This window comes from Littorina saxatilis, linkage group LG4, assembly GCF_037325665.1.
Source record: "Littorina saxatilis isolate snail1 linkage group LG4, US_GU_Lsax_2.0, whole genome shotgun sequence".
Taxonomy (NCBI): Eukaryota; Metazoa; Mollusca; class Gastropoda; order Littorinimorpha; family Littorinidae; genus Littorina; species Littorina saxatilis.
The window spans coordinates 1,062,636-1,089,827 of NC_090248.1; the positions used below are offsets into that span (position 1 = coordinate 1,062,636).

The 27,192-nt window shown below is 41.7% G+C and overlaps 1 protein-coding gene across 1 annotated transcript in view; it reads left to right on the forward strand.

Annotated features, from left to right (window-relative positions):
• Nucleotides 1–15: 15 nt before the first annotated feature.
• Nucleotides 16–27,192, forward strand: part of LOC138963740 (hepatocyte growth factor receptor-like) — a 47,960-nt gene continuing 20,783 nt past the window's right edge. Inside the window, exons 1-16 of the mRNA XM_070335588.1 lie at nt 16–1,866; nt 7,439–7,648; nt 7,890–8,048; nt 8,444–8,599; nt 10,264–10,391; nt 13,854–13,989; nt 14,527–14,684; nt 15,368–15,580; nt 15,992–16,073; nt 16,540–16,821; nt 17,204–17,475; nt 17,728–17,836; nt 22,901–23,165; nt 24,583–24,720; nt 25,324–25,442; nt 26,035–26,187. Coding sequence (XP_070191689.1) covers nt 793–1,866; nt 7,439–7,648; nt 7,890–8,048; nt 8,444–8,599; nt 10,264–10,391; nt 13,854–13,989; nt 14,527–14,684; nt 15,368–15,580; nt 15,992–16,073; nt 16,540–16,821; nt 17,204–17,475; nt 17,728–17,836; nt 22,901–23,165; nt 24,583–24,720; nt 25,324–25,442; nt 26,035–26,187 — 3,654 coding nt within the window. The 5' untranslated portion in view covers nt 16–792. The remainder of the gene's footprint in view (nt 1,867–7,438; nt 7,649–7,889; nt 8,049–8,443; nt 8,600–10,263; nt 10,392–13,853; nt 13,990–14,526; nt 14,685–15,367; nt 15,581–15,991; nt 16,074–16,539; nt 16,822–17,203; nt 17,476–17,727; nt 17,837–22,900; nt 23,166–24,582; nt 24,721–25,323; nt 25,443–26,034; nt 26,188–27,192) is intronic.

The window sequence follows — 27,192 nt, forward strand, 5'->3', positions numbered from 1 at the left end:
TTTGGGGGGGGGGGATTTGGTAAAGACGTTTGCCTCATCTTGTGTGCTCTAAATTAATCTGTTGGCTTTTTCTCAACGGATATCTTGTCAAAGTGCGTCACGGCTTCACAGACTAAAATGTGCCTTCATGGTGTCTTCTGTTTTTGACAAGAAGAAACTTGCAAGTTGGTTGAAAGTGCCTGGGGATACTCTGAGTGAAAACAGTGAACAGTGAATTTGAAAAATACATCCTCGTCGTGACACTGAACAAGGACAGAGTTTTAATAAACCAGTGACAGTACCCACAGCGCTCTGTTCGTGGCAGTAGATACATTCCTCACGCGAAGCGCTTTTTCGATATAATCGTATATCCGTAACATCCGTTCCCCAATGTCCGTTTGACGTCGTCACGACGCTGAGTGGAGTGAAACCAATCAGTGTTTGGGGATCGGCTGACTGTTTCTCCACAGGACAGCGTCCACTTATATTTGATAACAAAGTGGTTATGGAAGTTGACTGAGTTTCTATTCTGTTGCTTTTTTCACTGGGACTCCGTACCGCAAAAGAAAGAAATGCGGCACTGTACTGAGAACCTCATCTTTTCTTCTAGTGTTGTTATTAATTATATCGTCCAGAAGCGTAGACTGAAGGGTGTCAACAGTTTGTGACGTGACAACAACTAAGGCAATGTGCGCGTAGGATAGCCTTATCTTGTCTTCTAGTGTTGTTATACCCCAGCAGCGTAGGCTGAAGATCAGTGTCAACAGTTTGTGACGTGACAACAACTGATGCAGAGGACATCAGCCACCCGCCATGGAAACCAGCGTGTACTTCTCGCTGTGTGTGTTGACCACAGTGTTGTGTACGACGCGCGCCACTCTGCAGTACGACTTCAAGCACAACGTGTTTCACGTTGCTGTGGACAGCCAGACAGGTCACGTGATGGTGGGGGGCAATAACGTCGTGTTCATGCTGGACTCGAACCTCACGCTTCTCAAGAACACCACGCTCAAAACGTGTCCATCGGGAACCCCGCGCTGTGACGTCATCATCAACGTCATGGAGGTAGACCGCACCTTCCGACGACTGCTGGTCTGCGGCTCCGACAGCAAGGGTCAAGGTCACTGTTGGTTTCTGGGACTGAAAGACCTGAAGGTGAAAGAGATAGCTTCATTCCACAGCGGGCAGTCCGGCGCGGGCCGTGAGCGGCCTGTAGTCCACCAGACCAGCACGTCCAGCGCGCCGGGACCTTTCTTCAGTCGCTGGATCTTCGCCTCCGCAATCATGTACCGCAAACATGGCAGCGCCCAGAAGACCAACCCGGTTCTCTCCGTGGTGGAGATCGTGAGTTCAGGTAGGCAGACGGAGCCTCACTTTGCCGTCAACACCTCCCAGCAGATCACAAAGCACAGCGCGTCCTTCAGGATGGACTTGCTGGACGGCTTTTGCCACGGCTCGGAGTGCTTCTATCTGACTCTCCAGCAAGTGAACGCGTCGAGCAACGAGTTCATCAGCAGGATAGCCAGAGTGTGCGCCGCGTCTCTCTTTCCTTACGTGGAGATTCCCTTCAACTTGGCCGCCGAGGACGGAGGATCTGAGCCCACTGGGACTACCTACAACCGTGCTGTGGCCTTCACCTTGGGGGGCATCGGAAGTGAGAACGGGACGAAGCCTGTTGTTATTGCTGTCTTCGGCAAAGCGTCGCCCACAAGCGAAGCAGTGGACACTCAGGAAGGTTTTGCCATCGCGTACATTCCGTTGGCCACGCTGAGGAAGCGGATAGAGAGCACGAGGATGATGTGTGCCAATAGTTACGATTTCGCCAAAATAAAGACACCTGACTGGGACACCGGAAACTTCTCGGATTGCGTTAATGAAACTGTTCGGGTATGTTGAGAAGAGCCCGTCACCCTTTTTAAAGACATAATCTTGATTTCTTCTACTTCTTCAGGTGAAAATTAAAGGCTAGTACCTCAGAAGTTTGTTTAACAGCAGGGTATTCAGCTGCTATTTCCTTGTTTCACTACCTGTTTTATTCATGTTTTTATTACTTAGTTAGTGGAAGAATTTTTTGTAATGTATGTTTGATGGTGTATGCTTTTAATTAAGCGTTGTTGACTATGAATGTAGATGTAAATGCTTGTATAACTGTGTTTTAATTTTAAATGTGTCAAGCGCAAAGAGCATAATTGTAAAGTTATGATTTTGCGCTATATAAATGTTCATTTATTATTCAAGTTATTGAGACATCCCAGTGCACTAAGGGATTTATAGAGCAAATCGAGAAAATTAATGAATTTTCGCGATTTGCTCTATAAATCCCTCAGTGCACTGGGATTGTTTCAATAGCGATATTGTCAGTACCGCCAGAGAAAAAAGAAGATTCAAAACGCACATTTTGCTACGCGCATTTGGACAGGCGTAACTGTGTGGTCAAGGTCGTGTCAGATCTACTTTTATGTGGGCTGCCTCAAGTGTGTCGTGCTTTCGTCACACGCAAACTCTTGTTTTAATTTCTGTTGGTAAATTCCAGTGTAGCGTTAAGCTAAACATTTATGATCTTTCATAGAGACCTCATTTGAACTCGGAGAAAGGACCGTGCTCTTAGTTATTTGCGATTCGAAACCTTCATCGAGTTTCGACAGATTGACTGTGCAGAGTGATGCCCCTTGAATTGACTCCAAGGCCACGGTTAGCACATTTTCAAAGTAAATGTGGTATGTTTCTCGTGTTGTATCTTCACTCATCGGGGAGACTGGTACTATATATGAACCGTAAGAATGCTGTGAACCCTACACGTATTATGTCCCCATCGTTTGTTTGTTCACATTTGCCCAACATGTTAATTTGCTGCGGGATTTATGTCGTCTGCTAGGCGGCTAGGGCAATCGAACCACTGCACTGCAGTCTCATTTCAAAAACAACAATTGCTCGTCTGATCGCATGAGGCAGCTAGGCTGGTAATAAGTTTTATACATGGTAAGAACGTTCTAAACCCTACACGTTTTCGATTCCGATTGTTGTTGCATTGAAATAATAATTCGGAAACCATTCATTTACTGAACTGATGCAGTCGTACTTCAGTGTAGTCTACTATTTGCTGGTCTAGCTGGTACGTTATCGGAAAAACACTTGTGTTTTCTGTTTGCCGCTGGGAATTTTATACTAACTCATCATTTAGTAATGTGGTTAATAAGCTACATGCCACTAACACGGCATATGAGAAAAATCTTTGCAAGTCAAAACGAGAAGAGACCATTTGTGGAAGAGATACAGCCGCTTCTATTTTTAGATCAGTGGGCTTAACTGTGGCACAGGCGCCTGCGATCTGTCAGAAAAAAACTTCTGCTTTGAGCCGCAGGAAATGTATGGTTATTTTTTGGTAAAATGGAGAATATAAGCTACATGTCATTAATTAATTCTGAGGATGAGAGTACAGTCTCGCTTTGACAAAGGGCGTAAGAATACGCTCTGTGGAAAAGTTAGCGCACTCCAAGAGTGCGCTAACAGATTTAAGCGCATCGCCATTAGCCAATCAACTGGTTCACATCAGTCATGTGACACCAGTACTTACTGACAATTATTATTATTTAAGTTATTGAGACATTCCAGATCTACTTTTGTGTGGGCTGTCTCAAGTGTGTCGTGCTTTCGTCACATGCAAACTCTTGTTTTAATTTCTGTTGGTAAATTCCAGTGTAGCGTAAAGCTAAAAAGTGATGATCTTTCATAGAGACCTCAATTAAACTCGGAGAAAGGACTGTGCTCTTAGTTATTTGCGATTCGAAACCTTTCATCGAGCTTCGACAGATTGACTGTGCAGAGTTTTGCCCCTTGCCAAGGTCGACGGAAAGCACATTTTCAAAATAAATGTGGCATGTTTCTCGTGTTGTATCTTCACTCATCGGGGAGTCTGGTACTAAATATGAACGGTAAGAATGCTCTGAACCCTACACGTATTATATCCCCATCGTTTTATCGTTCACATTTGCTCAACATGTTAATTTGCTGAGCGGGATTTATGTCGTCTGCTACGCTATGGCAATCGAACCACTGCACTGAGTCTCATTTCAAAAACAAAAAGTGCTCGTCACGTTGCACTGAGTCTGCACGCATGAGGCAGGCTGGTAATAAGTCTTATATATGGTAAGAACGTTCTAAACCCTACACGTTTTCGATTCCGATTGTTCTTGCCTTGAAATAATAATTCGGAAAACATTCATTTACTGAACAGATGCAGTCGTATTTCTGTGTAGTCTGCTACGTGCTGATTTAGCTGCTACGTTATCGGAATAACACTTGTGTTTTCTGTTAGCTGCTGTATACTAACTCATCATTTGGTAATGTGGATAATAAGCTACATGCCACTAACATGGCATAATAATGAGAGGAATCTTCGCAAGTCGAAACTGAAAAATTAGACACAGCGGGTTCTATTTTTAGATCAGTGGCAACTCTGGCACAGGCACATGCAATCTGTCAGAAAAAAACCACTTCTGCTTTAATTGAGAAGCAGGAAATTTATGGTCATAATCATTGCCATTGGTATTGTGGAGAATATAAGCTACATGTCATTAATTAATTCTGAGGATGAGAGTGCTTAAGCAAAGGGCGGAAGAATACGCTCTGTGGAAAAGTTGAGTGCGCTAACAGTTTTAGCGCATCGCCATTAGCCAATCAACTGGTTCACATCAATCATGTGACACCAGTACTTACTGACAATTATTATTATTATACAGCAAAATGAGTATTGCGCAGAATCCCGTTTAAACGCATGTTCAACTAAGGTATTCTTATCGTGTCAAAACATGTACCTTTTCAGATGTTTTACACGCACAAGTTCAGCCATCTTTTGCCCCAAACTTACGACCAGAACAGAACACTACCATGCTTAAAGGCACAGTACGCCTCCCGTAAACCATCACAGATACTGTCAGGCTTTTACACACAGTACAAACATCCTTCCATTTGAACGCTCACCAAACGGGAACATCCCAGGTGCCCTACGTAAAGAACGAGCAATTTTCAAAGAATTTATTTTTGCGTGGTTTATCTTACCCCTGAGCCATCGTGAACCCGTTTGATCCAGTTTCCCTTTTTCACAATGCAGTCGTCAGTTTGTAATTTGAATCAATCAATCAATCAATATGAGGCTTATATCGCGCGTATTCCGTGGGTACAGTTCTAAGCGCAGGGATTTTTTTTTTAAATACAATTTATATCGCGCACATATTCAAGGCGCAGGGATTTATTTATGCCGTGTGAGATGGAATATTTTTTACACAATACATCACGCATTCACATCGGCCAGCAGATCGCAGCCATTTCGGCGCATATCCTACTTTTCACGGCCTATTATTCCAAGTCACACGGGTATTTTGGTGGACATATATCTATGCCTATAAAATTTTGCCAGGAAATTACCTTTTTGTCAATCGTGGGATCTTTAACGTGCACACCCCAATGTAGTGTACACGAAGGGACCTCGATTTTTCGTCTCATCCGCAAGACTAGCACTTGAACCCACCACCAAAGTTAGGAAAGGGGGGAGAAAATTGCTAACGCCCTGACCCAGGGTCGAACTCGCAACCTCTCGCTTCCGAGCGCAAGTGCGTTACCACTCGGCCACCCAGTCCATGGGGCTCGCTGTGAGCTTGTCTGCAATAGCACGTTATGTACCTCTGACTTTTCACGAAAAAAACGAATGTGATTCATAAAAACTCTAGCGATGGCTTTTGACTGCCTATAAACCGTCGTACGTCTGCTACGAAAATCACGACCTTGCGTGACCCTGCTTTCGGGCTTTTCAAACCTTCGAATTGTACTGATCTTGTCTTGATGAAAAAAGAATTCTTTTATGATTTAAGAATGTTTGTGTAACAAGCTGAGAATTTATTATTTAGATTTTAAAAGTTATAGGTCTAGCGCCAAAACGCACCACGGTCCGAATCATTCTGATAATCATCGCTCTGGACACGGCTATCGCCAGTTGAAGGGAAGTAACTCATTTTTGACCTGAGTTCAGGATAGGTCCGATTGAGATGGAGACAATCCGAAAAATTATTTCTTTGAAAATTGCTCGCTTTTTACGTAGGGCACCTAGGATGTTCCCGTTTGGTGAGTGTTCAAATGGAAGCGTGTTTGTACTGTGTGTAAAAGCCTGACAGTATCTGTGATGGTTTACGGGAGGCTTACTGTCCGGGCGTGATTTCCGGTATCATAACAGCCGTCCAGCACCAAAACGAGGCGCCATTGTTGTAGCAGCCCAAGTCCACGAAAATAAATTCTTTAAAAATTTCTCACGCTCGACAGAAAGCAGCCAGGATGTTCCCGTTTGGTGAGCGTTCAAATGGAAGTATGCTTGTACTGTATGTAGACGCTCGGGGAGCTCTGTGATGGTTTACGGGAGGCTTACTGTGCCTTTAAAGAACAATAAAAGTAGTCTAGCAGCTCGTACGGCGCGAGTGTTATCACATGCTTGCATAACTCAGGCTGCCTGCAGTTTGGGGAACGATCGTCTTTGTAAGTAATAGAATGGTAAAAAGTAGAATGGTAAGAAGTAGAATGGTAAACAGTAGAATGGTAAACAGTAGAATGGTAAGAAGTAGAATGGTAAGAAGTAGAGCATTCATCCTTTCTTTACCCTGCGAAGCGAAACAGCCAGGCTGCGTTACTAGGGAGATTCAAAGGACAGCACGTTTCGTTTTGCAGCTCGTTTCGTTTGGTGAATGAGTCACCCCGCGAAACGGAACGTGAAACGAGACGGCATAGGCCGCAGACAAGATTTAGATGTATTCACGTTTCGTTTCGGAATGAAGGAAGGGCGATAAATCTTCAAGTGAAATTATCACGTCTGTCCTCGATCAGAATGGAAAAAAAAACCCTAGGAGGTGGTCCAGAATCGGGCATACTTTGATTATTTTCAGTCCAAATAAATCACACAGACTTTGTTTATACAAAATCACATACGAAGCCAGAATAAAAATTCGATGCGATGACCTACTTCTGCTTCGCCATTTGCTTTCTTCACCATGAAGTTGGATAAATGTACCAGGATCAGCACCCTTCAAAATATTTCAGTTCACAACAGTTGTCTACCTCCAATGAACACATTCTCAGCGCTGAAAGACTGTGAAAGGGTTGATGAATCTAGCAATGCATAAAATGGCCAACAAATAAAACTGTTAGTGTGCAAAAATACTCACAAAAGTTGACGAAATATTGTTCGTTTTTTGGGGGTGGAAAACGTGACTGCGTTTTGACGTTCCACGTTCCGTTTCAGTTGACCTTCACCTTTCCAGCGAGAGACCCCCGAAATGATGACGTTTACCACAACTTCAAAACGAAACGTCGCGACGTTTCGTTTATTAAATCTCCCTACTATCGGTACGGTTTCCTTTTCACGATGTATTTTCTTTGAACTATCGATTTGTCACGAACAGATTTTGTTTCACTTCAGGAAGACAGATGTCCACACGCAGGAGAACACAACTCCGTCATCCAAAACCAAATCGGGGATCCCATCAAGTATTCCGCCACTGTTGCTGGTGATGACGACATGGGACACGTGACGTCAGTCTTCACTCACACGCAGCCCCTGCAAGGACAAGACAAGCTTGATAACCACATGACCATCTACGTCACGACATCCTCAGGTCGCGTCTACATGGTACGTCATATTTTTCTCATTTTGTTTTCTCCTTCAAATTTACAATTGTTTTTTCCCAATGATGATGATGATATAGAGAAGTATTTCTGACATGTAAGACCAACCGAAATACTTGACGTGAGGACAGGAGGAGGACAGGAGGTGGACACTGAGTCGTCATTATTCCTATCCCCATATCTAAGATGGTAGAGGTGGACGTTTGACCGTCAAGATTTTCAGATGCAGCTTTCTTTTGTTTCAGTTCCATTCGCGGGTCCTCTACCCGACTGACACTCTTGACGTCACACAGTTGCCGCGACATGTGGCCCAGAGAGAGGCGCTGACGTCAGGCTTGAGGCGAGACTTGAGACGAGACTTGGCTCTCACTGCTCGACACTTCTATCTGCTGTCCGGTTCAAAGGTGTGTGTGTGTGTGTGTGTGTGTGTGTGTGTGTGTGTGTGTGTGTGTGTGTGTTAGTGTGTGTATGTGAGTGTGTGTGTGTATGTGTGTTAGTGTGTGTTAGTGTGTGTGTGTGTGTGTGTGTGTGTGTGTGTGTGTGTGTGTGTGTGTGTGTGTGTGTGTGTGTGTGTGATTTGGGATATGTGTGCGTGCGCTTAGAACTGTACCCACGGAATACGCGCGATATAAGCCTCATATTGATTGATTGATTGATTGATGTGCGGGACAGGTATAGATTACCGTCATCGGGATAGAATGAATACGAGCGAACAAAATAGTGCACGGCTTGGGCATGCTTGGTGGGATGGAGGGATGAACGAACAAGTGGCTTATCTCCGGTGTCACATGGTCCCCAGGTGGTCGCCCGGCCAGTGGACTACTGCACGGCCATAGCAAGCTGTCACGAGTGCACGCAGGACATCAAGGGATGCAACTGGTGCAACACGTCCCACACGTGTCAGCTTCAAGCCAAGTGTCACAACGTCCAGAGTTGTCCCCCTGCCATCAGCAAGGTCAGTCTACGTCTTGCTGGGAAAAGGGTTTCCCAAACTTTTGTCGAAACAACAGGAATATCGAACAAGTCGCGCAAGGCGAAATTACTACATTTAGTCAAGCTGTCGAACTCACGGAATGAAACTGAACGCACTGTATATTTTTAACCAAGACAGTACAGCTTCGTCAATCCCCGCGAGAAGGAAATCGCTCGCCTCCCACGTGCAAAACGCAGTGACATTAACACGCCAGAATAGCGCGGTAGCGTATTGTGCTAAGCAGGAAAGCGCGCTTTTCTGTATTCTTGTTAACTTTCTGAGCTTGTTTTGAATACAACCTATCATATCTAGGCTTATATGTTTTTTGAATCAGGAAATGATAAAGAATAAGATGAAATCATTTTTGGATCGATTTCTTACATTTTAATCGTGAGACTAATTAATCTATTTTCGTTAATTGTGATCACATTTTAAGAGTAAACATGACATATGTATGTATTCTTTTTATTCAGAATGTGATGAAGAATACGATGCAATCAATTTTAAATCTGTTTGCGAAAAATCGATTTTAATGACAACTTTAATGAGCAAACTCATTAATTAATGTTAAAGCCTCCAAGCTGAAATGCAATACCAAAGTCCGGGCTTCGTCGAAGATTACTTGACCAAAATGTCAACCAATTCGGTGGAAAAATGAGAGCGTGACAGTGCCGCCTCAACTTTTACGAAAAGCCGGATATGACGTCACCAAAGATATTTACCCAAAAAATGAAAAACAGTTCTGGAGATACCATACTCAGGATCTCTCATGTCAAGTCTCATGAAGATCGGTCCAGTAGTTTTCTCTGAATCGCTCCACACACACACACACACACACACACACACACACACACACACACACACACACACATACACACACATACACCACGACCCTCGTCTCGATTCCCCCTCTATGTTAAAACATTTAGTCAATACTTGACTAAATGTAAAAACTGAAAATCAACATCTTTGAAACATCGTTTTGCTAAATATAATTATAATTGTACCGCGAGCTCGTGAAATTTATGGAATTTTAAAGATCGAGACATATTTACTATTGAAAAGGGTTTGTTAAAAACTGTGACTGAAACAAAGAAAATGATATAACGGAGCATAATTATAAGCTTTCACGATTGAATGATTCTCTGAAATTTAAGACCAGGGCAATGGAAACCAATTACGATAATCAGGTTTGAAGAAGCAAAGATTCGTTAATCCATATCCAGTCGCACTCAATAACCAACACACGTGCACACACACACACACATCTGTTGTTTGAGCTTGGACTAAATATGTCTGACCTTTGTTTCTAAAAAACAAAAGAGTCTTTTGCTAAGGTAGTCAATGGATAATTTAATCAAAATTCACAGTTTTTACTATTTTACTGTGAGTCTTTGTTTCATTAATTGGTTTGTTTTTGAAAGTTAATGCTTATGCTGATGTCTTCAAAGTTGGACGTTATGTTGAGGTCAGCACTTAGGACTTTCATTTTCAATTATCTATGTTGGGCTTTGAATTCATGAATACATGTTGGGTTGAATGTTCATTGGCTCTATCAATGTTAGGCTTGTTGTTCATACCATAACAATGGGCTTTATTTATGTTGATGACGCTATATTGGGTTTTATGAACGCCATGTTGGTCAGTTTTCCCCGGTGTCGGCCCCTGTGAGTGGCGGAGGACAACTGATCATTGAGGGGACGCGCCTGAAAGTGGTCGAGGATCCAACCGTGTCGCTGTGTGGCCAGGACTGCCCCGTGGTCACTTTCAACAAGTCAGTACAAAGCTCTGCGGTTAATGTTACAAAGGGCGTAATGTCAGGGGAGAATATTACAAAGGGCGTAATGGTCAGTGCAGAATATTACAAAGGGCGTAATGGTCAGTAACAGCTATTGTGTTTTCAGCGTAGCAATAGGGCCCGATATTTAGACGAGACAAGTATAATGTTCAAGTCTAAATATCGGACCCTATTGCTACGATGAAAACACAATGGCGTTTATATAGCTATTCTGACATTAAATTCTGTGTTAAAACCATGTTTTTGTCAGCAACAAGTACCAGAATGGTCCATGTCGTTGATTGCAGACGACGGTTCCCTTTCCGCATGAAGCCACGGAAATAACCGAACATTGAAAAACCCACGGACATGTATTTCGGAGAAAACTCGATATAACCGGATGTTTAGCATTACGTCAATATACTAGGAATCATATGACGTCATGACGTATCATGCTTGCCTACGTATATTGTATGTTCGAAAGTCTGACTTCTGTTGGGAATTCGCGTGGTGAAGACTGCGGTAAATCTGTAGATGATAACAGAGACATGAGAACAAGGATTGTCTCAAAAGAAACGACTAAATGTTTCAGACCGGTAACTTCATTTCAACATTGCACTATACAATGGACGTTCTATGTGACAGGAGAGTTTGCTGATTTTGTGTTAAACATTGGAGAGATGATCAGATCGTCTGCTAGAATCAGAGATAGGTCGCTTCAGATTGCAGCTTCTGGAAATGTGCAAGGTTTGTTGCCTGTTAAAGAACTGGATTTTACACGTAATGTATGTCATGTACAGTAAGCAACAACAACAAAACACACAAAGCAAATGGCATCGTCTGTCGACTAGTCACATAAACAAACCTGGCGAGGTATGCGTGTACTTTATACACGTGGAAGAAACCGGAACCATGCGTCTTTGTTTACGACAATATGCTTTTGGATATTGAGAAAAATGGCCGACTTCCGCAGCATTATGCTTTGATGATCGGAAGAGACCATCCAATCACAGCCCCCGAATTCCCCCACGTGTTCATCAGAATAGCTATATTGTAGAATATTACAAAGGGTGTAATGGTCAGTGGAAAAAGTAATGGCAGTGAGAGGTAGGTTCGTTTTCGGAACGTTTAATTATTTTAACAAATTAGTTTATGATAATGGGCCCAACTCACCTCGTGAACAGAAATGAGAGGAATGATGGGAATTATGGGAAGTCAGGCTGCCACATACGAATAGACCTGCAACTGATTGTGTCAACGCGTAGAGATAACAGATGAGGAGAGCAAGGAAAGATCTAGGTTCTATTTATATACTTGTCTGTCTTAGTGTCTTGACACTCACGTTTGCTGTTAAAGCCCAATATTAAGAAGTCGCGAAGTCGACTTTACCCCTTTAAGGTCGGCCGTAAGGTGTGGGCGGACATGTTTGCTCTGTTTGTACCATCTTGCTTTGAATCAACTTTGTTTAAAACACAATCCGGGTAAACCATCTTGCTTTGAATCAACTTTGTTTAAAACACAATCCGGGTAAACCATCTTGCTTTGAATCAACTTTGTTTAAAACACAATCCGGGTAAACCATCTTGCTTTGAATCAACTTTGTTTAAAACACAATCCGGGTAAACCATCTTGCTTTGAATCAACTTTGTTTAAAACACAATCCGGGTAAACCATCTTGCTTTGAATCAACTTTGTTTAAAACACAATCCGGGTAAACCATCTTGCTTTGAATCAACTTTGTTTACAAACACAATCCGGGTAAACCATCTTGCTTTGAATCAACTTTGTTTACAAACACAATCCGGGTAAACCATCTTGCTTTGAATCAACTTTGTTTAAAAACACAATCCGGGTAAACCATCTTGCTTTGAATCAACTTTGTTTAAAAACACAATCCGGGTAAACCATCTTGCTTTGAATCAACTTTGTTTAAAAACACAATCCGGGTAAACCATCTTGCTTTGAATCAACTTTGTTTAAAACACAATCCGGGTAAACCATCTTGCTTTGAATCAACTTTGTTTAAAAACACAATCCGGGTAAACCATCTTGCTTTGAATCAACTTTGTTTAAAAACACAATCCGGGTAAACCATCTCAGTTGTGGCCAGATGTTTGAAATGGGATAAGAAGGCTCGTTCACTTGGACACATACCAAACATCAACACTCAGACTGCTTCCTGTCAACACTCACTTCGCATGTTTAAAGTCATTAGTAGTCTGTGGCTTTTTGGTATGTATCCAAGTGGAATCCTTGGCAGGTCTTAGATGGTCATGGTGAGGCAAGTCGTTAAGGCCGGTCCTTCATTGATCCGGACATCGACATCTCCAAATCTTTGTAGCGAAAACTGAGTCGTGCAGCCACCTTCGTGAAGTAGACTTAGCGACCTCGACTTTAATCAATAATATCAGGCTGAACACAAGAAGGGCTTTGCGTTTAGCAAGCAGAACAGTTGTAGCTTTGTCCATGTGTTACTGGCGTTATGTCCATGTGTTACTGGCGTTATGCCCATGTGTTACTGGCGTTGTGCCCATGTATTACTGGTGTTGTGTCCATGTGTTACTGGCGTTGTGTCCATGTGTTACTGAATGCCGTTATGTCGTTGTGTTACTGGCGTTGTGTCCATATGTTACTGGCGTTGTCCATGTGTTATTGGCGTTATACCCATGTGTTACTGTCGTTATGTCCATGTGTTATGGCGTTGTGTTCTTGTGTTACTGGCGTTGTGTCCATGTGTTACTGGCGTTGTGTCCATGTGTTACTGGCATTGTGTCCTTGTGTTACTGGCGCTGTGTCCATGTGTTACTGGCGTTGTGTCCTTGTGTTACTGGCGTTGTGTTCATGTGTTACTGGTGTTGAATCCATGTGTTACTGGCGTTGTGTCCATGTGTTACTGGCGCTGTGTCCATGTATTACTGTCGTTGTGTCCATGTGTTACTGGCGTTGTGTCCATTTATTACTGTCGTTGTGTCCATGTGTTACTGTCGTTGTGTCTATATGTTACTGGCGTTGTGTCCATGTGTTACAGGCATTGTGTCCGTGTACTACTGGCGTTGTGTCCATGTATTACTGGCGTTGTGTCAATGTGTTGTTATTGGCGTTATGTCTATGTGTTACTGGCGTTGTGTAATGTGTTACTAGCGTTATGTCCATGTGTTACTGGCGTTGTGTCCATGTGTTACTGACGTTGTGCAATGTGCTACTGGCATTGTGTCCATGTGTTACTGGCGTTGAGTCCATGTGTTACTGGCGTTATGTCCATGTGTTACTGGCGTTATGTCCATGTGTTACTGGCGTTATGTCCATGTGTTACTGACGTTATGTCCACGTGTTACTGGCGTTATGTCTATGTGTTACTGGTGTTGTGTAATGTGTTACTGGCGTTGTGTCCATGTGTTACTGGCGTTATGTCCATGTGTTACTGGCGTTATGTCCATGTGTTACTGGCGCTGTTTGCAGAACCAGTATGATATGCACAGTACCCCCCCGCCCCGAGGCCAAGGCTGTCACGTGTGACGTCACTATCAACATGTTCCAGAACTCCACTCGCTACTTCTACAACCAGTCGGTCACTGCTGACAACTTTATCTACACCGTAGGTCACTTCCTCTGTGTGTGTGTGTGTGTGTGTGTGTGTGTGTGTGTGTGTGTGTGTGTGTGTGTGTGTGTGTGTGTGTGTGTGTGTGTGTGTGTGTGTGTGTCTTTGTCTGTGTGTGTGTGTCTTTGTGTTTTTGTTTCTGTGTCTGTGTGTCTATGTCTGTGTGTTGCTAAGTTTGTTGGGTTGGATAGTTGGTTGGTTGGCTGGCTAGTTTACTCACTGGCAGGTCGGAAAGAAAAGTGATATAAAAGTCAAAAGGAAGCCAACATTCAGACGAAAGACATGATTGCCTCTAGGTCCTATCTGAAAACTCAGACTGGCAAAGCCTTGGCTATAATTATGCCGACACGTCGTTAATGCTAAGTTGGTGTCCTTCCTTGATACTCTCCGCCTGCTTTCCTCACTCTTTCTGACCAGTTTTATTGTGACCTGGAGAACAGCCATCTTAGCTTGGTGACACTACCAGTACAGCCTGGGTCGCGTCAAGACTTCCGTGTATTCATGTTACCATTTGAAACGTTGTGTCGTGACCAGGTGCCGAGGGTGGAGAATTATTGGCCGACCAGACTGCTTCTGTCGGAGAGCGCTGACGTCATGTTCGAGGGGGAGGACCTGGACACGGGGTCTAACGTCACTGTGGTCTTTACGTCAAACAACAAAGGCATCGTGTGCCGCGTAGAGCACAGGCAATGGTATGTGTGTGGAAATGATATGTCATATGCTAAATACAACTTCCAATCAGAATGGTTAATTCCAAAGCGCAAAAGAAAGGTCACGTGATTAGTCCGTTAGTCGCTATCGTAGTATTGTTCCTGAGACCCTTGTATTGATGCCAGAAGTTGGAGTAATGAAGATGAAGTGTAATCCTGCGTATTGTGTGGTGTCAGACTGTAAGAAAGAGTGAACACACACACAGTATGCTCATTACCTTCATTTCATTCATTATCGATGTTTACTTTTCACTAGAGAATCTGCTGTTAAAAAAAGCGGCTGCGAGAGTTACGCAGCAGAGTGCTTGTTTGGTAAGACGTCGAAGGAGAAAAAACAAGAGTGATAATTTGTTCTTTTCTTGCTCTAGCTGGTTCCAACTCGTGAAAACTACTACTTTTTTTCATCGCAAAAAGCACAAAGAGACAACTGTATTGAGAGAGTGTGAGGACATTAAAACGCTTTTGCTTGTTAATGCATTTATGTTGCTGCATTTTCTGGTCGAAGATGTGATGATGGCGGGATGGTTGACGAGTTGGTTGGTTGGTTGGGATGGCGGGATGGTTGACGAGTTGGTTGGTTGGTTAGTTTGATTGTTATTCCGTTGCACGTGCACATTTTGTCCTCACTTTTACGAGAACTATTTATGGTTTCTTTAACAAAAAAGGGATGCACTCCGATGTCACATCACAAACATGACGTCACAGGACCCTTCAGACAACATGACGTACCCAGCTCATGACGTCACACGCCAGGATCAGTGTTATGACGTCAGCTTCACCATTGATGACTTCACACTGAGGTCCGATCACATGACGCGGTTTTGTCACTGTTCCAACCCCACCGTTTCTTCCGTTGATCAGGACTGGATATTCGCTGGGTGAGTTAAAAGACGAAGTAAACGACAGTTCCAGTCAGTTTCGCATGGAAACACTTTATGTTTTGCTTGCCTGAAGCTCGACAGCTTTTGTGAAATTCAGTAGCTGAGTTTTACTACCTTGAACTTCGGGAAAAGTAGTGTATGGTGGAAGAACTCATTTACTTATTGCCCAAGTGTCTGCTCGTGTGTTCAGTTAAATGTGAAGGAAAGCCCGACATTGGAGCTCGGGGGAAGAAGGGCAGACAATGGTGTAACCAAATCTTGCTCCTTGGTTTATGGTTTCTTCGTTGCTAGCTTGTTCTGAAGGTTAACACAAACTGCACAATATAAATCTTCGCCGAATGCTATAACAAAAACATGCAGACAAACACGGATTAAAACACAAAGTCTATGTGACATTGACTGTTGCAGTGGAGAAGTGCCAGTGACGGTGCGAGGCAGCAACCTTGACCTTACTGTGGTACACCTTCTTCTCAACATCAACGGTACTGAGGTCGGTGTCCCTGCAACCGTTGTCATGCTTCTTCCTTATAGTCTTTGCTATATAGCTTGTTGTGTTTCATTGCAACCGTTGTCATGCTTCTTCCTTGTAGTCTTTGCTATATAGCTTGTTGTGTTTCATTGCAACCGTTGTCATGCTTCTTCCTTGTAGTCTTTGCTATAGCTTGTTGTGTTTCATTGCAACCGTTGTCATGCTTCTTTCTTATCGATTGTTATTATTTGTGTGTGTTTCATTGCACTTGTATTGAGCTGTCTATCATAAATGTTTAACAGATTAAGTATTTAAGGCTGATTTTGCATACAATATTGAAGTCGTATCTACCGATTTCACAGCCTAAAAAAGACAAGAAGCTTCTGTGTACGAGTAAAAAGAGTCTCAGAAATCATCTCCTTTGAAAATACTATTGGCTATGTTACGGACTCAAGAACATCAGAAAGTCTTACCTTTCTTCTCTCAGTTTGATGGACCGACGTGTGACGTTTGCCATGGCGTCACAAATGGCAGCTGCATCGTGTGCTGCACGCCTGACGTCACAAACCTGACGTCATCATCATACCTTGGTGACGTCAAAGCCGACGTGACGTTCAGCATGACGAGCAAGCATTCCCAGGAAGCAGTCAGATACCACAGTCCACTAATCACAGTCTCCGTTTTTCGTGACCCCGAGTTTCGCTTTGCGAAGCTGAATTCCACTTCGTCTTGTGTGTCGGTCAGCCCAGGCAGCGTGATACAGATAGAGGTCAGTGGGCGTTAAGGTTGGCCAACACTTTTCCACATTACAAATTAATATAATTATAACAATTATTTCCTGAACAGTTAATCAAAATTCACCTTTTTTTTATTCCGTAAATTGACTGCAACACGTGCACGGGTTGTTGAACTTTTCAATTGGTTTAAACAAAAAAGTATTTAATTTTAGCATCGTGACATATATATATATCTAACATTCAGGATTCGTTCTCAAGCATAAAGCTTATATTAGCCAATCCAAAGGAGAGCATAGAACAAGTAAACACGATAACGGACAAAATCAAATTACTTATTTGAGAATAAATTTCAATTCTTAGTGTTACATAAACTACATTGTTGAATTAAACAATATTTATTTCTCCACGTCCCAGGGCAAGTATCTACCACCGTCAGCTGCTGTCACCGTCAAGGTTGGGAAACAGACCTGCGCGGAGACCGTGTTCGCTCAGTCCTCGGCCACCATCCCCTGTGACCTACTGCCCATCTGGCCATCTCTCAACGTGTCACGCCCCGGCAACACAAGGTCCGGCAACACAAGGCCAGGCAACACGGGGCCTGGCAACACACGGCCTGGCAACACAAGGTCCGGCAACACAGGGCATGGCAACACAACCACGTGCACACAAGCAGGCAACGAGAAACAGTTAGTTTGCTTGTACTTTTTAAAGTCATGATTTGTATATCGTGTGTGTGTGCGTGCGTGTGTGCGTGTGTGTGTGTGTGTGTGTGTGTGTGTGCCTGTGTGTCAAAGTGTGTTTGTGTATGTGTGTGTGTGTGTGTGTGCATGCGTGCGTGCGTGCGTGCGTGCGTGCGTGGGGAACTGTAAAGCGATTGGAGCTGTGAATCGGGACTTGTGCTAAAGAAATGTGATATATTATTGTTATTATTTACACAGAGAGGGAGCGAGACGTGTGGACGAGCATCACGTGTGTTGTGCTGGGGAGGGGACGGCTGAGCGTGACGGCGAGTCGTCTGATGGAGGCCTCAGTACTAGAGTGGTCAGGGTAAGTACTGTGCTTGATTGATTGCTTGATTAATTGATTGGATGATTTGTTCTTTAATTGATTTATTGATCTAACATCAGCTCTTTTATTTCTCTGCTTTTCATGAAAGAATCTTATTCATTATTTTGCCAATGTATCTAGCTATCTTTTTACATTTAGTCAAGTTTTGACATAGACCATGAATTGAGACGAGGGTCGTGGTGTGTGTGTGTGTCTCTGTGTGTGTGTGTGTGTGTGTGTGTGTGTGTGTGTGTGTGCCGGTGTGTGTGTCTGTGCGTGTGTGTGTGTGTAGAGCGATTCAGAGTAAACTACTGGACCGATCTTTATGAAATTTTACATGAAAGTTCCTGGGTATGATATCCCCAGCCATTTTTTTTCATTTTTTCGATAACTGTATTTTATGACGTCATATCCGGCTTTTTGTAAAAGTTGAGGCGGCACTGTCACACCCTCAATTTTCAATCAAATTGATTGAAATTTTGGCCAAGCAATTTTCGACGAAGGCCGGACTTCGGTATTGTATTTTAGCATGGAGGCTTAAAAATTAATTAATGACTTTGGTCATTAAAAATCTGAAAATTGTAATTAAAATTATTTGTTTTATAAAACGATCCAAAATTACTTTTATTTTATTCTTCATCATGTTCTGATTCCAAAAACATATAAATATGTTATATTCGGATTAAAAACAAGCTCTGAAAATTAAAAATATAAAAATTATGATTAAAATTAAATTTCCGAAATCGTTTTAAAAACTATTTCATCTTATTTCTTGTCGGTTCCTGATTCCATAAACATATAGATATGATATGTTTTGATTAAAAACACGCTCAGAAAGTTCAAACGAAGAGAGGTACAGTAAAGCGTGCTATGAAGCACAGCGCAACCGCTATCGCGCCAAACAGGCTCGTCACTTTCACTGCCTTTTGCACTAGCGGCGGACTACGTTCAGTTTCATTCTGTGAGTTGCAAAGCTTCACTAAATGTAGTAATTTCGCCTTACGCGACTTGTTTAATGTTGCTGTCTTTCTATTTATTTAACTATTTATTTTACATATACATGTATATTTATCATTCTATTTATAAATGTATGTATCTGTTTAGTTGTCTATACACTAATTTAATCGTTGATATTTGACTTCTTTATTTACCTATCATGTATGTATGTATACAGGTGTTGGTTGATAATTGACTTCTTTATTTACCTATCATGTATGTATGTATACAGGTGTTGGTTGACAATTGACTTCTTTATCTACCTATCATGTATGTATGTATACAGGTGTTGGTTGATAATTGACTTCTTTATTTACCTATCATGTATGTATGTATACAGGTGTTGGTTGATAATTGACTTCTTTATCTACCTATCATGTATGTATGTATACAGGTGTTGGTTGATAATTGACTTCTTTATCTACCTATCATGTACGGGTGTTGGTTGATAATTGACTTCTTTATCTACCTATCATGTATGTATGTATACAGGTGTTGGTTGATAATTGACTTCTTTATCTACCTATCATGTATGTATGTATACAGGTGTTGGTTGATAATTGACTTCTTTATTTACCTATCATGTATGTATGTATACAGGTGTTGGTTGATATTTGACTTCTTTATCTATCTATCATGTATGTATGTATACAGGTGTTGGTTGATAATTGACTTCTTTATCTACCTATCATGTATGTATGTATACAGGTGTTGGTTGATAATTGACTTCTTTATTTACCTATCATGTATGTATGTATACAGGTGTTGGTTGATATTTGACTTCTTTATTTACCTATCATGTATGTATGTATACAGGTGTTGGTTGATATTTGACTTCTTTATCTATCTATCATGTATGTATGTATACAGGTGTTGGTTGATAATTGACTTCTTTATTTACCTATCATGTATGTATGTATACAGGTGTTGGTTGATAATTGACTTCTTTATTTACCTATCATGTATGTATGTATACAGGTGTTGGTTGATAATTGACTTCTTTATCTACCTATCATGTACGGGTGTTGGTTGATAATTGACTTCTTTATTTACCTATCATGTATGTATGTATACAGGTGTTGGTTGATAATTGACTTCTTTATCTACCTATCATGTATGTATGTATACAGGTGTTGGTTGATAATTGACTTCTTTATTTACCTATCATGTATGTATGTATACAGGTGTTGGTTGATAATTGACTTCTTTATTTACCTATCATGTATGTATGTATACAGGTGTTGGTTGATAATTGACTTCTTTATCTACCCATCATGTATGTATGTATACAGGTGTTGGTTGATAATTGACTTCTTTATCTACCCATCATGTATGTATGTATACAGGTGTTGGTTGATAATTGACTTCTTTATTTACCTATCATGTATGTATGTATACAGGTGTTGGTTGATAATTGACTTCTTTATCTACCCATCATGTATGTATGTATACAGGTGTTGGTTGATAATTGACTTCTTTATTTACCTATCATGTATGTATGTATACAGGTGTTGGTTGACAATTGACTTCTTTATCTACCTATCATGTATGTATGTATACAGGTGTTGGTTGATAATTGACTTCTTTATTTACCTATCATGTATGTATGTATACAGGTGTTGGTTGATAATTGACTTCTTTATCTACCTATCATGTATGTATGTATACAGGTGTTGGTTGATAATTGACTTCTTTATTTACCTGTCATGTATGTATGTATACAGGTGTTGGTTGATAATTGACTTCTTTATTTACCTATCATGTATACAGGTGTTGGTTGATAATTGACTTCTTTATTTACCTATCATGTATGTATGTATACGGGTGTTGGTTGATAATTGACTTCTTTATTTACCTGTCATGTATGTATGTATACAGGTGTTGGTTGACAATTGACTTCTTTATCTACCTATCATGTATGTATGTATACAGGTGTTGGTTGATAATTGACTTCTTTATCTACCTATCATGTATGTATGTATACAGGTGTTGGTTGATAATTGACTTCTTTATTTACCTGTCATGTATGTATATATACAGGTGTTGGTTGACAATTGACTTCTTTATCTACCTATCATGTATGTATGTATACAGGTGTTGGTTGATAATTGACTTCTTTATTTACCTATCATGTATGTATGTATACAGGTGTTGGTTGATAATTGACTTCTTTATTTACCTATCATGTATGTATGTATACAGGTGTTGGTTGATAATTGACTTCTTTATTTACCTATTATGTATGTATGTATACAGGTGTTGGTTGACAATTGACTTCTTTATCTACCTATCATGTATGTATGTATACAGGTGTTGGTTGACAATTGACTTCTTTATTTACCCATCATGTATGTATGTATACAGGTGTTGGTTGATAATTGACTTCTTTATTTACCTATCATGTATGTATGTATACAGGTGTTGGTTGACAATTGACTTCTTTATTTACGTATCATGTATGTATGTATACAGGTGTTGGTTGATAATTGACTTCTTTATTTACCTATCATGTATGTATGTATACAGGTGTTGGTTGATAATTGACTTCTTTATTTACCTATCATGTATGTATGTATACAGGTGTTGGTTGATAATTGACTTCTTTATTTACCTATTATGTATGTATGTATACAGGTGTTGGTTGACAATTGACTTCTTTATTTACCTATCATGCATGTATGTATACAGGTGTTGGTTGATAATTGACTTCTTTATTTACCTATCATGTATGTATGTATACAGGTGTTGGTTGATAATTGACTTCTTTATTTACCTATCATGTATGTATGTATACAGGTGTTGGTTGATAATTGACTTCTTTATTTACCTATCATGTATGTATGTATACAGGTGTTGGTTGATAATTGACTTCTTTATCTACCCATCATGTATGTATGTATACGGGTGTTGGTTGATAATTGACTTCTTTATCTACCTATCATGTATGTATGTATACAGGTGTTGGTTGATAATTGACTTCTTTATTTACCTATCATGTATGTATGTATACAGGTGTTGGTTGATAATTGACTTCTTTATTTACCTATCATGTATGTATGTATACAGGTGTTGGTTGATAATTGACTTCTTTATCTACCTATCATGTATGTATGTATACAGGTGTTGGTTGATAATTGACTTCTTTATTTACCTATCATGTATGTATGTATACAGGTGTTGGTTGATAATTGACTTCTTTATCTACCTATCATGTATGTATGTATACAGGTGTTGGTTGATAATTGACTTCTTTATTTACCTATCATGTATGTATGTATACAGGTGTTGGTTGACAATTGACTTCTTTATTTACCTATCATGTATGTATGTATACAGGTGTTGGTTGATAATTGACTTCTTTATTTACCTATCATGTATGTATGTATACAGGTGTTGGTTGATAATTGACTTCTTTATCTACCTATCATGTATGTATGTATACAGGTGTTGGTTGATAATTGACTTCTTTATTTACCTATCATGTATGTATGTATACAGGTGTTGGTTGATAATTGACTTCTTTATTTACCTATCATGTATACAGGTGTTGGTTGATAATTGACTTCTTTATTTACCTATCATGTATGTATGTATACAGGTGTTGGTTGATAATTGACTTCTTTATCTACCTATCATGTATGTATGTATACAGGTGTTGGTTGATAATTGACTTCTTTATTTACCTATCATGTATGTATGTATACAGGTGTTGGTTGACAATTGACTTCTTTATCTACCCATCATGTATGTATGTATACAGGTGTTGGTTGATAATTGACTTCTTTATTTACCTATCATGTATGTATGTATACGGGTGTTGGTTGATAATTGACTTCTTTATCTACCTATCATGTATGTATGTATACAGGTGTTGGTTGATAATTGACTTCTTTATTTACCTATCATGTATACAGGTGTTGGTTGATAATTGACTTCTTTATTTACCTATCATGTATGTATGTATACAGGTGTTGGTTGATAATTGACTTCTTTATTTACCTATCATGTATGTATGTATACAGGTGTTGGTTGACAATTGACTTCTTTATCTACCTATCATGTATACAGGTGTTGGTTGGAGGCCGGGTGGTGAGGGTGGGGTGTGTGGACCTGGCGGACGGCTCAACGACCACCCCGGACACCAACAAGCTGCGAGCTCTCCTGCCAGTCATCGTGGGAGGGGGAGCGGGCGTGGTGGCACTGTTCTTCGTCGTCTGTATCGTGTGCAGCTGTGTGCGACACCAGAAGCGAAAGTTCGAGAAGCGGCGAAAGTTGCACGCCCAGCAGAGTGTCTTCTCCGAGACGCACCTTATGCAGTCCCTGTCCTCTGCAGGTAGGGGGAATTTCTATTCCACAAGTTCATGATAGAAATTGCTCAATGACTGTAATAGTATATTGAGATACATTTTACAGTATCCCCCCCCCCCCACCCTATATCTCCACTTTCAAGCACAATGGCATTTCGAGACTGTCCCTCTCTCTCTTTTGCTCGTTCTCTCTGTCTCTTTCTCTCTCTCTCCCTCTTTCTGTGTCTCTCTTCCCCCCCTCCTCTCTCTCTCTCTCTCTCTCTCTCTCTCTCTCTCTCTCTCTCTCTCTCTCTCTCTCAGAGTTCCTGGGTATGATATCCCCGGACAAGTTTTTCATTTTTTTGATAAATAGCTTTGATGACGTCATATCCGGCTTTTTGTAAAAGTTGAGGCAGCACTGTCACACCCTCATTTTTCAATTAAATTGATTGAAATTTTGGCAAAGCAATCTTCGACGAAGGCCGGGGTTTGGTATTGCATTTCAGCTTGGTGGCTTAAAAACTAATGAGTGAGTTTGGTCATTAAAAATCGGAAACTTCTAATTAAAATTATTTTTTTATTAAACAATTTCATCTTATTCTTCGTCATTTTCTTATTCCAAAAACATACACATATGTTATATTTGGATTAAAAACAAGCTCTGAAAATTGAAAATATAAAAATTATGATCAAAATTAAATTTCCGAAGTCGTTTTAAAAACTATTTCATCTTATTCCTTGTCGGTTCCTGATTCCAAAAACATATAGATATGATATGTTTGGATTAAAAACACGCTCAGAAAGTTAAAACGAAGAGAGGTACAGTAAAGCACAGCGCAATCGCTACCGCGCCAAACAGGCCCGTCACTTTCACTGCCTTTTGCACTAGCGGCGGACTACGTTCAGTTTCATTCTGTGAGTTCCACAGCTTGACTAAATGTAGTAATTTCGCCTTACGCGACTTGTTTTCCTCCCCGTATACAATTGGCACACCATTTTAAAAGCATTTAAATACATCGCAGATACTTCAATATTTGCAGTACAAAGTTGTGCAGACGTAGCATTTCCTCGGTTTCTAGCCGCTGTTCCAAATAAATGCAAATTACGTCTCAAAATTCTATCATATAAATCCTAAAATCCAAAGCTTTGTGTTGGTTTTTTTCCGAGGCTCCGATCTTTCCTAAAATCCCAGCTCCCATCTTGAAGCGCTCTGTCGAGCCTTAGGTGTGGGTCTGATGGGATTATACATTGCGCATAGCTGCTGCCATGTGACACACTAACGATCGGTCTCATTGGAATCTACAGACATTAAGCTTTCAAAAAATATATAGTTATTGATTATACAGAACCGGTGCCTGAAACTACCTTTTATATGCGGCTTTTCTGGTTTGGCCGCTCCACTATTAAACTGTTAGAAAAAACGCGATCTATCCCCAAAAACCACGGTTGTTTGTGGTGTCCCAGGCAGTGCAGAGAACAGCTACGTGTCGGTGGAGCGGCTGCTGAACCCCACAGGGGAGGGGAAGAAGCAGAGGGAGATCCGCGACTCTGGACTCTTGATTCCTCGCTCCAAGCTCGACCTCGGCAACGTCATAGGTCAAGGTCAGCGCCCTTCGCTTCCTTGCTTACAGACGGGAGGGGAGGAGTTTGTAGTTGGATAGTGTTGACGGAAGTGAGGGGGGCGGTACGTCGTTCGTTAGTGTGGAAGAGAGGAGGGGAGGAGTTTGTATGTTCTTCATTTGTGAAGGAAGTACTGTTTATTTGTAGTTTGTTCATTTGTAAGGGAAGGGGGGAAGTTATTACTCTCTTTGCCTAGACAAGGGGGGGGGGGGGGGGGGGCACTTTGTAGTTCTTTTGTAAAGAGGAAAGAGAGTAGTTTTGTTTAGATGGTATGGAAAGGTGGGAAGGGCGTTGTGTTTGTACATGTGTACCGTGAGGAGGGCGGCACTTTGTAATGTGTACCGTGAGGAGGGCGACACTTTGTAATGTGTACCGTGAGGAGGGCGGCACTTTGTGATGTGTTCGTGCGGAGGGGGGGAGTGAAGTATGATGTGTACTTAGAGAACACAGGAAGAATGGGCAAAAACATCTTTATAATTCCTAGCATTACTTTAAGTACGTGGTCACACAAAAGGTAAGTTATCACACAAAGAGAGAGCAACAAGACAAAACATATTTTTTTGTAAAGAAACTTTGTGTTGCCAGGCAACTTTGGGTGTGTGTTCGAGGGTCACTACCAGAACAGCGAGGTGGACAGTGAGGACTGGACCGTTGTGGCGGTCAAGACACTACTGGACCCCGCAACACACGCCATTGACATCAAGGTACAACTCTTGGCTTTCGTCTTTTGTGCAGAGATTGACATCACGGTATCGCACTCACTTCGTTTCCTGTGTGTGTGTGTGTGTGTGTGTGTGTGTGTGTGTGTGTGTGTGTGTGTGTGTGTGTGTTTGTGTGTTTGTGCGTGCGTGCGTGCGTGCGTGCGTGCGTGTATGTGTGTGGTCGTGTATGAACTTACAAGGTACAGACCCTCTACATATCATATTCCTTTCCTCATTTTCCTCATTTTCACTATGTGCCATTTTCCATTGACTTTTCTGTTTGTCTGTGGATTTATATTGAGAGGACCCTGCTGATGAAGAACTTTCACCCCTGTGACCTTTCATCTTGACCTTTCTGTCTATACAGGGTTTCATCGAGGAGGCCTTGTTGATGAAGAACTTTGACCCTGTGACCTTTCACCTTGACCTTTCTGTTCATGCAGGGTTTCGTCGAGGAGGCCTTGCTGATGAAGAACTTTGACCCTGTGACCTTTCACCTTGACCTTTCTGTTTATGCAGGGTTTCATCGAGAAGGCCTTGCTGATGAAGAACTTTGACCCTGTGACCTTTCACCTTGACCTTTCTGTCTATGCAGGGTTTCATCGAGGAAGCCTTGTTGATGAAGAACTTTGACCATGACCACGTGCTGAGCCTGCTGGGACTGTCAGACGGGGACAGGGGGCCAATGGTAGTCTTACCTTATATGGAGCGAGGCGACCTCCTTACCTATGTCAAGGACGAACACACGGTAAGACAGATAGAGCCACTTTGATGGTGGTTGTGTTGTTGGCAGTTGTATCAATAATTTCTGTGTTTTGAAACTTCTGAGGGTTTGTTGGATGTGTGCATGGCTACTTGTTTGGTGGTTAATTTGATGCATCCATTAGACACTTCTCCTTCTTCATGTCGGTAGCCATAGTCCGCAATGACCAGTGAGTGTTGCCACCCGATACTCCGTGTAAACTGGACCAACATTGACCAGTGTTGCCACCCGATACTCCGTGTAAACTGGACCAACATTGACCAGTGTTGCCACCCGATACTCCGTGTGAACTGGACCAACATTGACCAGTGTTGCCACCCGATACTCCGCGTAAACTGGACCAACATTGACCAGTGTTGCCACCCGATACTCCGTGTAAACTGGACCAACATTGACCAGTGAGTGTTGCCACCCGATACTCCGCGTAAACTGGACCAACATTGACCAGTGTTGCCACCCGATACTCCGTGTGAACTGGACCAACATTGACCAGTGTTGCCACCCGATACTCCGCGTAAACTGGACCAACATTGACCAGTGTTGCCACCCGATACTCCGTGTAAACTGGACCAACATTGACCAGTGTTGCCACCCGATACTCTGTGTAAACTGGACCAACATTGACCAGTGTTGCCACCCGATACTCCGTGTAAACTGGACCAACAATGACCAGTGTTACCACCCGATACTCCGCGTAAACTGGACCAACATTGACCAGTGAGTGTTGCCACCCGATACTCCGCGTAAACTGGACCAACATTGACCAGTGAGTGTTGCCACCCGATACTCCGCGTAAACTGGACCAACATTGACCAGTGTTGCCACCCGATACTCCGCGTAAACTGGACCAACATTGACCAGTGTTGCCACCCGATACTCCGTGTGAACTGGACCAACATTGACCAGTGTTGCCACCCGATACTCCGCGTAAACTGGACCAACATTGACCAGTGTTGCCACCCGATACTCCGCGTAAACTGGACCAACATT